This window comes from Ranitomeya imitator, chromosome 1, assembly GCF_032444005.1.
Source record: "Ranitomeya imitator isolate aRanImi1 chromosome 1, aRanImi1.pri, whole genome shotgun sequence".
Classification (NCBI taxonomy): domain Eukaryota; kingdom Metazoa; phylum Chordata; class Amphibia; order Anura; family Dendrobatidae; genus Ranitomeya; species Ranitomeya imitator.
Genome location: NC_091282.1, coordinates 583209922 through 583224568, shown reverse-complemented (window position 1 = coordinate 583224568; position 14647 = coordinate 583209922). Strand labels below are relative to the sequence as shown.

The following is a 14647-nucleotide window of genomic DNA, read 5'->3' as shown; positions in this document are numbered from 1 at the left end:
TGCTGGTGCCTCTGGAGTCCCTCGAGCCTCAAGGTGTAGGATCCTTCAAAGGCTTGCTGTGGTGCATAAAATATTCAGCCACCCTTAAACAGTGTTCACAAGCAGAGATGGTTAAAGTGGGCCCAGACATACATGAACACTAATTTCCAAATAGTCTTGTTTACTGATGAGTGTCAAGCAACCCTGGATGGTCCAGATGGATGGAGTAGTGCAGTGTTCCCCAAGTTCGGTCCTCAAGAGCCATCAACAGGTCATGTTTTCAGGATTTCCTTAGTATTACCCAGGTGAGAATTCCATCAGCTAGAAAGGCAACAATTCCATCACCTAGGCCATAGTAAGGAAATCCTGAAAACGCGACCTGTTGGTGGCTCTTGAGCACTGGAGTTGGAGAACACTGGAGTAGTGGATGGTTGGTGGATTGTCACCATGTCCCAACAAGGCTGCGACGTCAGAAAGGAGGTGGAGTCGTCCCATTTTGGGCCAGAATAACGAGGAAACAGCTAGTAGGACGCTTTAAGGTTCCTGAAGATGTGAAAATGACCTCTGCAAAGTATTTAGAGTTTCTGACTGACAACTTTCTTCCATGGTCTAAAAAGCAGAAACGTGCCTTCAGGAGCAAAATCATCTTCATGCATGACCATGCACCATCTCATGCTGCAAAGAATACCTCTGAGTCATTGGCTGCTATGGGCATAAAAGGAGATAAAATCATGGTGTGGCCACCATCTTCACCTGACCTCAACGGTACAGAGAACCTTTGGAGTATCATCAAGCAAAAGATCTATGAGGGTGGGAGGCAGTTCACATCAAAACAGCGGCTCTGGGAGACTATTCTGACTTCATACAAAGAAATACAAGCAGAAACTCTCCAAAAACTCACAAGTTCAGTGGATGCAAGAATTGTGAAGGTGATATCAAAGAAGGGGTCCTATGTTAACATGTAACTTGGCCTGTTAGGAGGTTTTGGAGATAAATAGCTGTTTTGTTCAGTGAATGTGACCTCCTAATGCTGCAAATTCCACAAATGAGCATTTTCAGTTCTTTAAAACATATCAAATGTATAGAAATTCTACTGTGCCTAATAATTTGGAACAGTGCATTTTGAGTTTTTATTTATTTTGGAGATTATACTGTTATCATTGGGAAGGTTTCTTCAATAAAATTCGATGTATAATCTAACAGGTGATGACTTATATTAGACTGACCATTTAGGAAAATCCGAGAAAAATATCATTTGCATAATAATTTGGAACACAATGTATATTTGTACAGGGACTCAACTTAGGACCTATCAAATTTTTTACTTTTTTTAAAGCCTTGAATCATCTGATATTATGTTTGTGTGAGTCTCTTCCTTTTTTCTTTTCAAATTACAACTTATTGCATTCAAAATTTATATGCAACAATAAAGAAACACAAAAAACAACTACTGAAGTGCCAGAATAAATACATCTTAAAAGGGAACCTGTCACCTCCAAAATCTTAGATGAGCTAAGCCCACCAGCATCAGGGGCTTATCTACAGCATTCTGGAATGCTGTAGATAAGCCCCCGATGTATCCTGAAAGATGAGAGAAAAGGTTAGATCATACTCACCTGGGGGAGTGGTCCGATCCGATGGGTGTCGCGGTCCAGTCCGGGGCCTCCCATCTTCATAGGATGACGTCCTCTTCTTGTCTTCATGCTGCGGCTCCGGTGCAGGCGTACTTTGTCTGCCCTGTTAAGGGCAGAGCAAGGTACTGCAGTGTGCAGGCGCTGGGCCTCTCGGACCTTTCCCGGCGCCTGCGCACTGCAGTACTTTGCTCTGCCCTCAACAGGGCAGACAAAGTACGCCTGCGCCGGAGCCGCAGCGTGAATACAAAAAGAGGACGTCATTGTAAGAAGGTGGGAGGCCCCGGACCGGACTGCGATGCCTATCGGACCGAACAGCAGCGGGACCGCCCCTGGGTGAGTATAATCTAACCTCTTTTGATCATCTTTCAGGATACATTGGGGGCTTATCTACAGCATTACAGAATGCTGTAGATAAGCCCCTAATGCCGGTGGGCTTAGTTCATCTTCGATTTTGGGAGTGACAGGTTCCCTTTAATCCTCATAACACAACTTGTTCAATGCATTCAGGTTGAAAATGCAGAGCAAGCCAAGAGAAAAAGCGTAGTAACTCACCGATAACGGTGTTTCTCAGAGCCCATGACAGCACCACCAGAGAGAGGGGATCTGCCCTTCAGGGACAGGAAACCTACAGGATTAAAGGGCGGTACCTCTCCCCTGCATCAGTTTTGCTTACAGAGCATCGGAGGTCCTCCAGATTAGTCACAACAAAAAATATACAACTTAATTATATTGCTTAAGAAGTGAACACCGTGTCTATATAGAAAAAACACATTTCATACAAAAGAATGTGCTCACCGCACACGTGATAAGGGGGGGGGAATAAGCAGGTGCTGCCATGGGCTCTGAGAAACACCGTTATCGGTGAGTAACTACGCTTTTCTCAGTCCTCCATGACAGCACCACCAGAGAGAATTGCAGAGATTGTTGCTTCGGGAGGGACCACAGCCTGCAGAACCCTTCTTCCGAAGGTTAAGTCAGATGAAGAGGCTAGGTCTAAGCGGTAGTGTCTAAAGGTTGAAGGTGATGACCAGGTGGCCGCCTTACAGATTTGATCTAATGGTACCTCAGACCTTTCGGCCCAGGAGGTCGACATAGCCCTTGTACAGTGGGCCTTCAGACCCTCTGGAACGGCGTTCCCGGTGGACGAGAACGCCAAGGCTAGAGCATCTGTTATCCAACGTGCTATAGTGCCTTTAGAGGTTGAGTCCTCTCCTGGGTCCCTGAAAGCTGATAAAAAAAGGCCCTTCCTTCCTATGCTACTGAGTGGATTTTAGATACTGAACTAGACACCTTCTCACATCTAATGTATGGAACTTTTCTTCCCTCTTATTTTTAGGGTCTGGACAGAAGGAAGGAAGGATTATTTCCTGAGACCTATGGAATGTGGACACTACTTTTGGTAGATAGGCAGGGTCTGTTTTTAGTACCACTTTATCGTCCAGGATTTGTGTAAATGGAGGGTTTGCAGACAAAGCTTGGAGATCACTTATTCTGCAGGCCGATGTTAGGGCTATTAGGAGGGCAGTTTTAAGTGATAAAATTCTAAGGGGTATTGATTCTATAGGTTAAAGTGGGGATTCTGTTAAAGAGCCACTGTCACCCCCTCCAGCCGTTATAAACTAAAAGAGCCACCTTGTGCAGCAGTAATGCTGCATTCTAACAAGGTGGCTCTTTTAGTTTTTGGTGCATGTATTCCCAAAATAAAGAGTTTTATAACTTCTCCAAAATACCTGTCTTTCGCCAGGGAGGCAGGTCCTCACCCCCCTGCTTGAACACTGCCGTCACTCAAATCTTTAGGGGCTCTGGGCGCCGCATGCCCCACCCCACCCCCCGCGCGCTGTTTTTGCATGAAATCCGGCGCCTGCGCTGTGTAATACTGTCTGGTGCAGGCCGTCTCTGGAGCTCTGTCCGTCTGACGTCACAGCCAGGCTTGCAGACTGCGCCTGTGTGGCCGCCCTGCCTATGTATCCCAGAACCGCACTGTGCATAATGCATAACACACTGCGGGGCTGGGATTCCCAAGGTGCGTGGCCGCACTGGCCGCACAGGTGCAGTCTGCAAGCCTGGCTGTGACGTCAGACAGCCAGAGCTCCAGAGACGGCCTGCACCAGACAGTACTACACAGCACAGGTGCCGGATTTCATGCGAAAACAGTGCGGAGGGGGCGGCGCCCGGAGCCCCTGAAGATTTGAGTGACGGCAGTGTGGCGGTTGCAGCAGGGGGGTGAGGACCTGCCTCCCTGGCGAAAGACAGGTGTTTTGGAGAAGTTATAAAATGCTTTATTTTGGGAATTCATGCACCAAAAACTAACAGAGCCACCTTGTTAGAATGCAGCATCACTGCTGCACAAGGTGGCTCTTAGTTTATAACGGCTGGAGGGGGTGACAGTGGCCCCTTAAAGCTGACAAGACTAGGTTCAAATCCCAGGCTGGTAATCTATGTATAATTACAGGTTTAGACCTTGCGGCTGCTCTGAAACCGTATTACCCAAGGGTTGGCCGCTATGTTTTCACAGTACAATGCTCCTAGGGCTGCTATTTGTACTTTTAAGGTATTTACTGAAAGGCCTAGGTCTAACCCCTTTTGTAAAAATTCTAATATTTCAGCAACTGGGACCCCATCTTCCAACCTTACCCTGGAGGAGGACAAAAACTTTTTCCAGGTTTTGCCATAGATTTTTGTGGTCACAGGTTTCATACTTTTCATTAGTGCAGAAACTAATTTGTCAGAAAAACCTCTTTCCTTCAATAGTGACCTCTCAAATTCCATGCTGCAGGTGGAGATTCTCTGACTGTGGAACACCGGTCCCTGAGACAGGAGGTCCGGAAGATCTGGAAGAACCCAGGGATCGGTGACCGATCGCATCCTCAGCCAGGAGAACCAGGCCCTTTTGGGCCAGAATGGGGCTATTAGGATGAGTCTGGATCTGTCCTGCCTGATTTTTCGCAGAACTGCTGGAATGAGGATAATAGGAGGAAATGCATATGCAAGAGTCTGTGTCCAAGGAATCGTGAATGCATCTACAGTCTGAGGGTTCCCGCTGGGGTCTAGGGAACAAAAGGTTTTCACCTTTCTGTTGTGCATGTTTGCGAAGAAGTCTATTACAGGGATTCCCCACAGATCTGTAATTTTGTCGAAGATGTCCTGATTTAGAGACCATTCTCCTTGCTTTAGTTGGACATGACTCAGGAAGTCTGCTTTCTGGTTCTCTACACCTTTTATGTGTAGGGCCGATAGGGATAAAAAGATGTTTTGTAACAGGATGAAAATTTCGCAGGTGGTTTCCATTAATGTTTGAGACCTGGTCCCCCCTGGTGGTTTAAGTAGGCTACCACTACTCTGTTGTCCAAAAATACTCGGACATGATGCCCCTTGTAATTTGTCTAGAAAAAACACTAATGAATGACTTCCTGCCCTCAGTTATTTTTGGTTTGAGGAAGCCCCGAGTCCCTGATTTGTCCATACCCCGAGTGACTCGGTTGTCCAGATGAGCCCCCCACCCTGTGGGACTTGCGTCTGTGGTAACTATCTGAGACACCTCTACCACCCAGGGAATCCCTTTTGATAGGTTGCTGGGATTCAACCACCAAGCTAGGGAATGAATAGTAACTAAACTTAAATTCATGTGACCTTCTAAACGTCCCCTTAGCATAATCTGGTTTCTCAGGATGTCCCACTGGAGAGGTCTCGTGTGGAGTTGTGCCCACTCAACTGCTGGAAGGCAAGCAGAGAGGGACCCCAGTAATGACATCGCCTTTCTCAGATACATGGAAGCGAGCTTCTGACACTAGATTTATTATCTTTTGTCTTTTCTGGACTGGGAAACTGGGAGGCAACATTCTTGAGAAATAGAGTCCAAGGTGAGACCCAAAAATTCCTGAACCCTGGTTGGTTCTAGTTTTGACTTTTGAAGGTTCACCAGCCAGCCTAATTTTTTTTTTTAGAGTATCTATCACCCCGACACATTGCTGACGGCAGAGTTGGACTGAGTTGCTCACAATCAGAAAGTCGTCCAAATATGGAATAATCAAGATGTCTTTCTCTCTAAGATGTGCCATCATCTCTGCTATCAGGTTGGTGAAAATGCGGGGTGCAATTGATATGCCAAAGGGAAGAGCTCTGTATTGGAATTCCCTTATCTGTCCTTTCATGAAACTTGCCAGTCTGAGGAATTTTTGAGAGTTTTTGTGGATGGGGACATGATAATACGCGTCACTGAGATCCAGAACTATCATAAAACAGTTTGGAAACAAGGTTTTTATTGTTGACTTTATTGACTCCATTTTGAATCTCTGGTTCCTTACATAAAAGTATTTAACTTCCGTAAACTTATTATAGTCCGGAAGGTCCCGTCCGGCTTGGGAACCAGGAATAATGGGGAGTAAAATCCCTTTCCTCTCTCCAGAGGGGGGACTTCCTGGATGACAGCTTTGTCCATCAGTTTTAAGATTTCTAGTTCTAGAGCTTCTTGTTGAGGAGAGGACCTCAGCGGTGTTACCACATAGTTTCGGGGAGGGGGGGAGGGGTAGGGATAAAAAGTCCATTCGAAGCCCTACTCTTATTAAACTTAGTATCCAAGGGCTGGTTGAAATTTTCTCCCAGGCCGGGAGGAATTGAGAATCTCCCTCCCACCCTGGGGGAGATATCACTTGAGGGAGGGTTTTCTATCCTGTGAGGAATTACCGATAAGGAACCCCCTGTTTTTTTTTTCCCATCATCCCATCTGTTTTGCTCTCTTGGTGGTCTTTTCCTAAATAATGTCCTATGCCGAAAGGGCCGTTTAGTGAACGTAGGGGCCAGATTGGGGAACCCTTTCTTTTTGTCACCTGCTTTCTGCAGGATATCATCCAGAGTCTCTCCAAAAAAATCTTGCCCTCACATGGGATTGAACAAAGTTTTTGCTTAGTTTGTAAATCACCTGGCCAACTCTTTAGCCATAATGTTCTACGCGCTGCATTTGAAAGAGCTGCAGATTTAGACGCTAGTTTGAGTCGGCCGATGAATCTGCCAAAAACGCCGCTGCTCCTCTAATCATAGGGATAGATTCTAATACTTAATTTCTAGGCACCCCATCCCTTAGCTGTTTCTCTAAGTTTTCAACCCAAATCATTAAGGATCGTGACGTGCAAGCAGCTGCTATGGCTGGTCTTAAACATCCCCCTGCCGACTCCCAGGCCCCTGTAAGAAAAGTATCCGCTCCTTTATCAAGAGGATCTTTCAGGGTTCCCATATCCTCAAATGGTAGTGCAAATTTTTTTTGAGGCCTTAGCTACCACAACGTCGAGTTTGGGGGCTTTATCCCACGAGACAGAAGCCTCCTCTTCAAAGTGATATTTTCTTTTTATAGAGGGGACCGATGAGTTCTTCCTCTCTGGTTTTTCCCACTCCTTTTTAATTAACGCTTGCATGTTTTCATTAAGGGGAAACACTTTACGCTTTTTTTGGCATAGTCCTCCAAACATAATATCCTGGACTGTTTTGTCAGGACGAGGGTCTAATTCCCCCATAGTCGATCTTACGGCCTTTACAAGTGCGTCAACCTCATCTAGGGGGAAACAATGACGACATACACTCTCATTATCCGAAGAAGAGAAGGAGGAGTCCTGTGTATCCGAGTTTCTACTCTCAGAACTGGAAGAGTCAGAGTTCGGATAAGCAATAGTTTCTTTCCTATTAACTCTCTTTTCACCTTTAAGGGAATTAAACGCAGTTTCTACCTCTGATTTAATTTCAGATCGTAACTCAAAAGCGAAGTTTGGGGTCTCCTCACAGAGGACTCGTCCTATACAGGAGTCACACAACTTCTTATCCCAAGATTGCGGTAAAGCTTTTTCGCACAAGGGGCAGGTTCTGTTTTTTGTTTTCCCTGTTCTTTTTCTTGCCTAAGATAAACGGAGAAGAGTGAACCCCAATTACAAAAGTGAACTTTCACGAAGATCACTCACCAATCTAACGCAGCCACAGGTACCGGTTCTGAAGAAGGGGTAGGATCCTGTAGTGAGATCCACAGGTGGTGGCTGGTTCACCACACTGGAGTTATTGCTATGCTGCGTGGAATAGATACCGGACCGAGAACTCCGGGTGTCAGCAGAACTTCGTTTCTTCTGTACATCCGGCTTCGGTCGCTGGTGGTGGCGCTGCAGCTGCTGTGGCGGCGGCTGGAGCTGCTGGTCGCTGTCTTCGATGGTACTACCTTGGGACGGCATGTAGCAAGGAGCTCCCATATCCACCGTTTTTTAAAGCTTGGTGCCCATTGACAGCCCCTCCCCCTGTGGCTGCAGTGCTGAGGAAGCCCTCCCTTTTTTTTTTTTTTTTTTTTTTTGCGCTTCTTCTGCGCATGCGTGCTGTCGGGTACCCGGAAATGGAGTATTCCGGTTCCGGGGCAGCGCCATCTTGGTGCACCTCATGCACTCACTGTGCCCGCCCCGAACCGGAAGTTATTTACCACTTCCGATGCGGCGCCATCTTGGAATCCAAGCGTCCTCTGCGCGGCAGGTCCCAGAAGCCCCTAACTCCTATCTGGAGTGGCGGCTGCGCTTCCCCCCGCTCACGCTCCAGACCCATCGGTCATAGCCGTGGCGGCCTCGGACACCACACCAGCCGTGGCAGGGGCATCCCCGCTGCCAGAACTCAGACTGGCTGGCTCCGGACTCCTCGGTCGGTCTTCAGATACGCAGGTACCGTCCTAGTAGGTTCCCAGTCAGGGACAGGAAACCAAACTGATGCAGGGGAGAGGTACTGCCCTTTTATCCTGTAGGTTTCCTGTCCCTGAAGGGCGGATCAGCTCTCTCTGGTGGTGCTGTCATGGAGGACAGAGAAAAAGGTGATCATAATCTCAAGTGTGATTTTCTAAATACAGTCTGAATTTAATTATATGTTAAAAACCAGATTAAAAGAACCAATATTGTTACCACCTATTTATACATGGAACAATTTTTTTTCTATTATATCACTAAACATGTAATTTATGAAGTGTTTAAGAATAGTATAGTAGTTAAATCCTCTTTCTATAAAATATGAACTAATCAAACAATAGTAGGTTTTTACACTGGCCTTTTATCATCAATGTGTCCCTTGTAGTGGGTGAAATGTTATCTTGGCCATAAGCGCTTACTAGCAATGGCCATTTCCTTTTGTGTCGAGTATTTGAGGCCGGTCATGGTGTTGGGCTCCACCTGAGTTAATATCTGATTTTTGTTAACTTTTAAAATGTCTGGTTTTCTTGGATACACAAAGGATGGCGCTGGACCAGAAGGTGCAGAAAAGTCATTTCTACTTTTTCATTTTCACAATCTTTGGAGAGTCCAGTAGCCGCCACCAGCGCCAATCATATTCACAGGTCACATAACGAGTTATGTCATCCATTGTCGATCTTGTGCCGCCTTCTACTACTTCATGGACTTCACCGTCTTTGCTGAATGAAAAAATCCTTGTTTTCATTTGTTTCCCTACATGGAATTAAAGTGTGGTATTGCTGAGTCCCTTTGATGGGTTCTGCTTCCTGTAACCGATGATTTAACAAACTCTCCTCCTCCTCGTAGTCCTGGTTTGTACAATACATGAACTGGATGTTAAGAATAATTTTTCTCCCTCCATTTGAACAGTTTCCTGGGTGTTAAGATTTGGTGTGAATATGGCCTCTAGAGGCCCGAGCTGCTGGCCTGTCATCTGCTCTGCATTCACTGTCTACCCCTGGTTATTCTCAGGCTGAGCCCTAACAAAGCTTTCTCCTCTGTCCTCTTCTGCTTCTAAGCTGTAACATAATAAAATAATACCTTAATATCCAACAATCATGGATTATTTGGTAAATATAGACCCCACACTTGTTAGACCACAGGCTGAACAGATCTGAAATGTAGATTTTCGAACGGACACTGTAATAGTTTTATTTTTCAAATATGATCCCATCACGATCCCAACTTGTGTTTTGGTACAGATGTGGCTAGGAGCCTAGCAGGCACATGTGCAGTTTTTGACATTTTGAAATTGAACTTTTTTTTCGGAAAAATATTAACAAAGATACTCTTGTGGCATATCTGGTGAAAGCTTGTACAGTTCCGAGTAGAAACTTTTTTTTTTTTTTTTTTCAATGAAACACGTTTGTTCTGGGTATGCGGTGCTCAGCACTGATAAGCAATCCACAGTAAATGAAATGAAACAAGAAAAGAAAACAGTGCGGCACTCACCCTATTGAAGCTGTGAAATCGTGCTCTTTATTGGAGAAAATTATTTAAAACATCCGTTAGGACATCAGGTCTGCAAGAGGGTGCGGAGGTGGAGTGTGGACAACGGCCGTTTCGCACGGTATGTGCTTCAACAGGTCCACACTCCACCTCCGCACCCTCTTGCAGACCTGAAGTCCTAACGGATGTTTTAAATATTTTTCTCCAATAAAGAGCACGATTTCACAGCTTCAATAAGGTGAGTGCCGCACTGTTTTCTTTTCTTGTTTCATTTAATTTACTGTGGATTGCTTATCAGTGCTGAGCACCGCATACCCAGAACAAACGTGCCATTTGTGTATTTTTCGGATGTTCCTCAAGGAGTTAATGTCCATATTGATTTGTGCTTCTCTAGTGCCGTCCATTGCTATATATATATATATATATATATATATATATATATATATATATATATATATATATATATATATATATATATATATATATATACACAGTGGGGCAAAAAAGTATTTAGTCAGTCAGCAATAGTGCAAGTTCCACCACTTAAAAAGATGAGAGGCGTCTGTAATTTACATCATAGGTAGACCTCAACTATGGGAGACAAACTGAGAAAAAAAAATCCAGAAAATCACATTGTCTGTTTTTTTAACATTTTATTTGCATATTATGGTGGAAAATAAGTATTTGGTCAGAAACAAACAATCAATATTTCTGGCTCTCACAGACCTGTAACTTCTTCTTTAAGAGTCTCCTCTTTCCTCTTTTCCTCTTGAGGGCAGAGGGTAGTACTGCATTGCGCAGGCGCCGGAAAGGTCAGAGGCCCGGCGCCTGCGCACTGCAGTACTTTGTCTGCCCTCAACAGGGCAGAGCAAAGTACGCCTGCGCCGGAGCCGTGGCTGAAGATCAGAAGAGGACGTCATGGAAAGAAGATAGGAGGCACCGCAGCGGACCGGAGACGCCCATCCGACCTGACCAGCAGCGGGACCGCCCCTGGGTGAGTATAATCTAACGTCTTTTTCTCCCTTTTCAGGTTACATCGGGGGCTTATCTACAGCATTATAGAATGCTGTAGATAAGCCCCTGATGCCGGTGGGCTTACCTCACCCCGGATTTTCGGGGTGACAGGTTCCCTTTAAGTATAAAATGGTTATAATTACCGTATATACTCAAGTATAAGCCGAGATTTTCAGCCCATTTTTTGGGGCTGAAAGTCTCCCTCTCGGCTTATACTCGAGTCATACCCGGGGTCAGCAGGTGAGGGGGAGCGGGGGCTGTCTAATTATACTCACCTACTGCTGGCGCGGTCCCTGGAAGTCCCTGCTTCTTCCAGCGTTGCATATTCTTCCTGTACTGAGCGGTCACATGGTACCGCTCATTACATTAATGAATATGCTGTGACCGCTCAATACAGGAAGAAGATGCAGCGGTGGAAGAAGCAGGGACTCAGCGCGAGCAGTAGGTGAGCATACGGGGAGGGGGAGCGCAGCGCTGCGCGATATTTACCTCTCCTCGCTCCGGTGCAGCTCCATCATCAGCGTCCTCTGGCAGTGACGCTCAGGTCAGAGGGCGCGGTGACGTAGTCAGTGCACGCCCTCTGCTGAACGTCAGTGCCGAGGACGGAGCCGCACGAGGAGCAGGTAAATAGTGCCAGTGCCGGGGGTCCTGAGCGAAGAGAGGCGAGTAAGTGATTTTTTTTTTTTCGCAGCAAAAGAATATGGGGCAAGTGGCTGTACAGAGCACTATATGGGGCCATAACACTTGTGCAGCACTATATGGGGCAAGTGGCTGTACGGAGTACTATATGGGGCCATAACACTTGTGCAGCACTATATGGGGCAAGTGGCTGTACAGAGTACTATATGGGGCCATAACACTTGTGCAGCACTATAAGGGGCAAGTGGCTGTACGGAGCACTATATGGGGCCATATCACTTGTGCAGCATTATATGGGGTAAGTGGCTGTACGGAGCATCTTATGGGGCCCTTATTACCCTTTATGCAGGATTATATGGGGCATATTTTAATATGGAGCATCTAATGGGGCCCATCAAACTTTATGGAGCATTATATGAGGCTCCTGGTTCAATATGGATATTCAAAAAGACAACCTACTGATGTCTCAATTAATTTTATTTTTATTGGTATCTATTTTTACTTTTGAAATTTACCGGTAGCTGCTGCATTTTCCACCCTAGGCTTATACTCGATTCATTAAGTTTTCCCAGTTTTTTGTGGCAAAATTAGGGGGGTCGGCTTATACTCGGGTCGGCTTATACTCGAGTATATACGGTATACTTTAGTGACCATAAAAACATTTGACTAAGATCTAGAAACACTGAAATTGTGAAAACCAAAATTTGTGTTGGACTCCAAACATTTAGCCACAACTGTAGAGTATTTAGATCTGTGTGCATGTATAGATGTTTGAGTGTATATAAATGAACGTGTGCACGTAATAGAAGGATGTATATCTAACTTACTGCATACATAACACATGTATTCTATGTATCAATAGATGTGTGCATACAAATGAACGTTGTATGCATTAAGAATAATGTATGCATAGAATAAAAACCAAAGAGTAGATCCACTAGCTCAGCAGCACAGCGTTCTAGCATCACGTTTGGCTGCAATATACAGTCTATATAGTACTGTATTAAATATAATGGGGTTAAATATACTAGCTCAGTAGCCCAATATACAAGGACTGCGCTAAGTACCCAAGATAACGGAGTCCTTCTGGATTACCAAGGAGTAACAGAAGGGCACAGTAAGAAAAACTGCACCCCAGTGAGCGGTGACCATGCTTCCGATCAGAGTGTGACGGCAGGGCACACAATACTGAAATCTAGGATCTCATGGGCTGTATTTGTCAAGTATTGGTTGGACATCATCTTCCTGTGCCTAATGGGGATTAGCCTTGCTTATAACATTTGCTAATGTTGGGAGAGCGTCTTAAACCATACTGGTCAATTGCTGGTCTCAGCTGTCATGTACAGCACTGTACTTGCAAACTTCACCGCTCAGACCAGCAATTTGTTACAGCAGTCTCTACCTACATGAAAGGGATATCATGCTTAAGGACCATCTGAGACTACCAGAGCAGACATTAGTATGCTGGGTTATTCACTTTATTTTACCATATTCCTTTTTTTCATTGTTTCTATACCACTTTAGATGTATTGTATGAAACACAATAAGTAACTTTTACTGTGAAAACAAACGAACACTACACAAAAAGCTTAACTTAAAAACATTTGGCATAATAAGCAATCTTATATACCTTTATCATCTTTTGTGACACTTTTATCAATTTCCTCATCAGTCGAACTAAAGGAAAATGTGAAAATGAGTGAAGGGGTAAAAAAAAAAAAAAAAAAAAAAAATAGGTGAGTACTCCTTTTTAAACAAAAATATGTAAGATATTGCGTGCACATTACATTCTAAAATAAAAGCAATAAAAATTGAGAAAGTTGAGGCAATAAAAATAATATTTTTGAAGAAACTACGGTAAAAATCGAAGACTTTAGATACCCATAGTTTGGCCTTACTGAAAGGAATAACTCCAAAAAAAATATATACATATATTTTTTTTCTAATACCGATAAGAGAACAAACCTCATTTTCTGATCATCCTCTTTTGAGGAGGGCTCTTTTACAGCAGAGCTTTCCTCTTGCACATCATCTTGTTTCTTGGAGTCTTCACCATCAGGTGGATTTTCTTCATTTTCCTCCTTTTTTGTGACATCAGGTTGAGGCTGGCTACTCTGACCACTTGTTTTATCTACATCTATCATTTCAAAGTCTGTATCCTTGTTAGTGCTTTGTGCTTTAGACTCCCCATCATCTGAAGCTAAATCTTTATTTTCTCCATCTTCACAACCTTGATTTGTTTCCCCTGCTAAATCTATAATGCTGCCCGCAGATTCAATGGTCACAAAAATCTCCTCTTCCTCTTTGGGGTCCTCTGGTTCAACACAACTTTTCTCTTGCTTAAATGAGTCTTCTACTTCTGGAATCTCTTCTTTATGCTGTTCACATTTATCACTTTCCCCCAATATCTCGAGCACTTTCTCATTTTCTATAGATTTAATAAGAATAGAACGGCACAATTTAATTACCAGGAACAAAAACAAATAACAAATGTGGAACCGGCATGGCTGCCAAATTTGACTACTACAGACAAATAATAGAAAGGAGCTTTACGCGGTACATGTGTACGAAGTTGAAAGCATTCAATATGAATCACTAAATGTTCCCCCCCCCCCGCCAAAAAAAAAAAAAACACGCTGGAAACTAAGAGTGCATCTGTTTAAACTTCATGTTTCTTCAATTCAATCCGACTTCAAGTTATGTTGAAATTCTCCGTCTTCTTGTGACTTCACATTTTCACACTGTACACAGGATTTTCAATGAAAAACTAATTTTGGCTTCTGAGAACATGATATCAAGAGATCTTCCAGAGACTAGCAATGTAATATAGACAATTTTCAAAGAGACGAACAAAATTGTTGTGAACGTGTACAAAAATGGGAACAATCAAACCTCCAGAATGGCAAAAAAGCAGGATACTTTAATAATAGCTATTGAATCTCAAAAAAAAAAAAAAAATTATATAGATATGCAAATAGCTCACATTTTTCAATAAAATGCACCAGAAATAAAAACAATAAATGTACCAATTAAGCTAAGAGCAAGCTACTGTGTAACATAGAAAATACCTTGTTCCAAGTGGGATTCTTCATTCTCCTATAAAAAGGAAAGAAAAACAGCTCCCATTATTTTCAGCAAGACACATTCCCGCTATATACTAAATATGTACTCTCTGTATTCAGAAAAAAATCTCCTCAG

At 44.0% G+C, this 14647-nt stretch overlaps 1 protein-coding gene across 8 annotated transcripts in view; it reads right to left on the bottom strand.

The window, feature by feature from the left end:
* LOC138680452 (scaffold attachment factor B2-like) overlaps window positions 1–14647 on the bottom strand; it is a 702355-nt gene that overhangs the window by 508526 nt on the left and 179182 nt on the right. For all 8 annotated transcript variants that reach the window (XR_011321619.1, XR_011321628.1, XM_069767880.1 and 5 more), the window contains exons 4-6: window positions 14518–14545; window positions 13415–13877; window positions 13080–13126 (exon numbers count right to left, since the gene is read on the bottom strand). Coding sequence is in view for 6 of the 8 variants with exons in the window: in XM_069767880.1 (XP_069623981.1) it covers window positions 13080–13126; window positions 13415–13877; window positions 14518–14545 (538 nt within the window). In the remaining 2 variants the exon portion in view is untranslated. The remainder of the gene's footprint in view (window positions 1–13079; window positions 13127–13414; window positions 13878–14517; window positions 14546–14647) is intronic.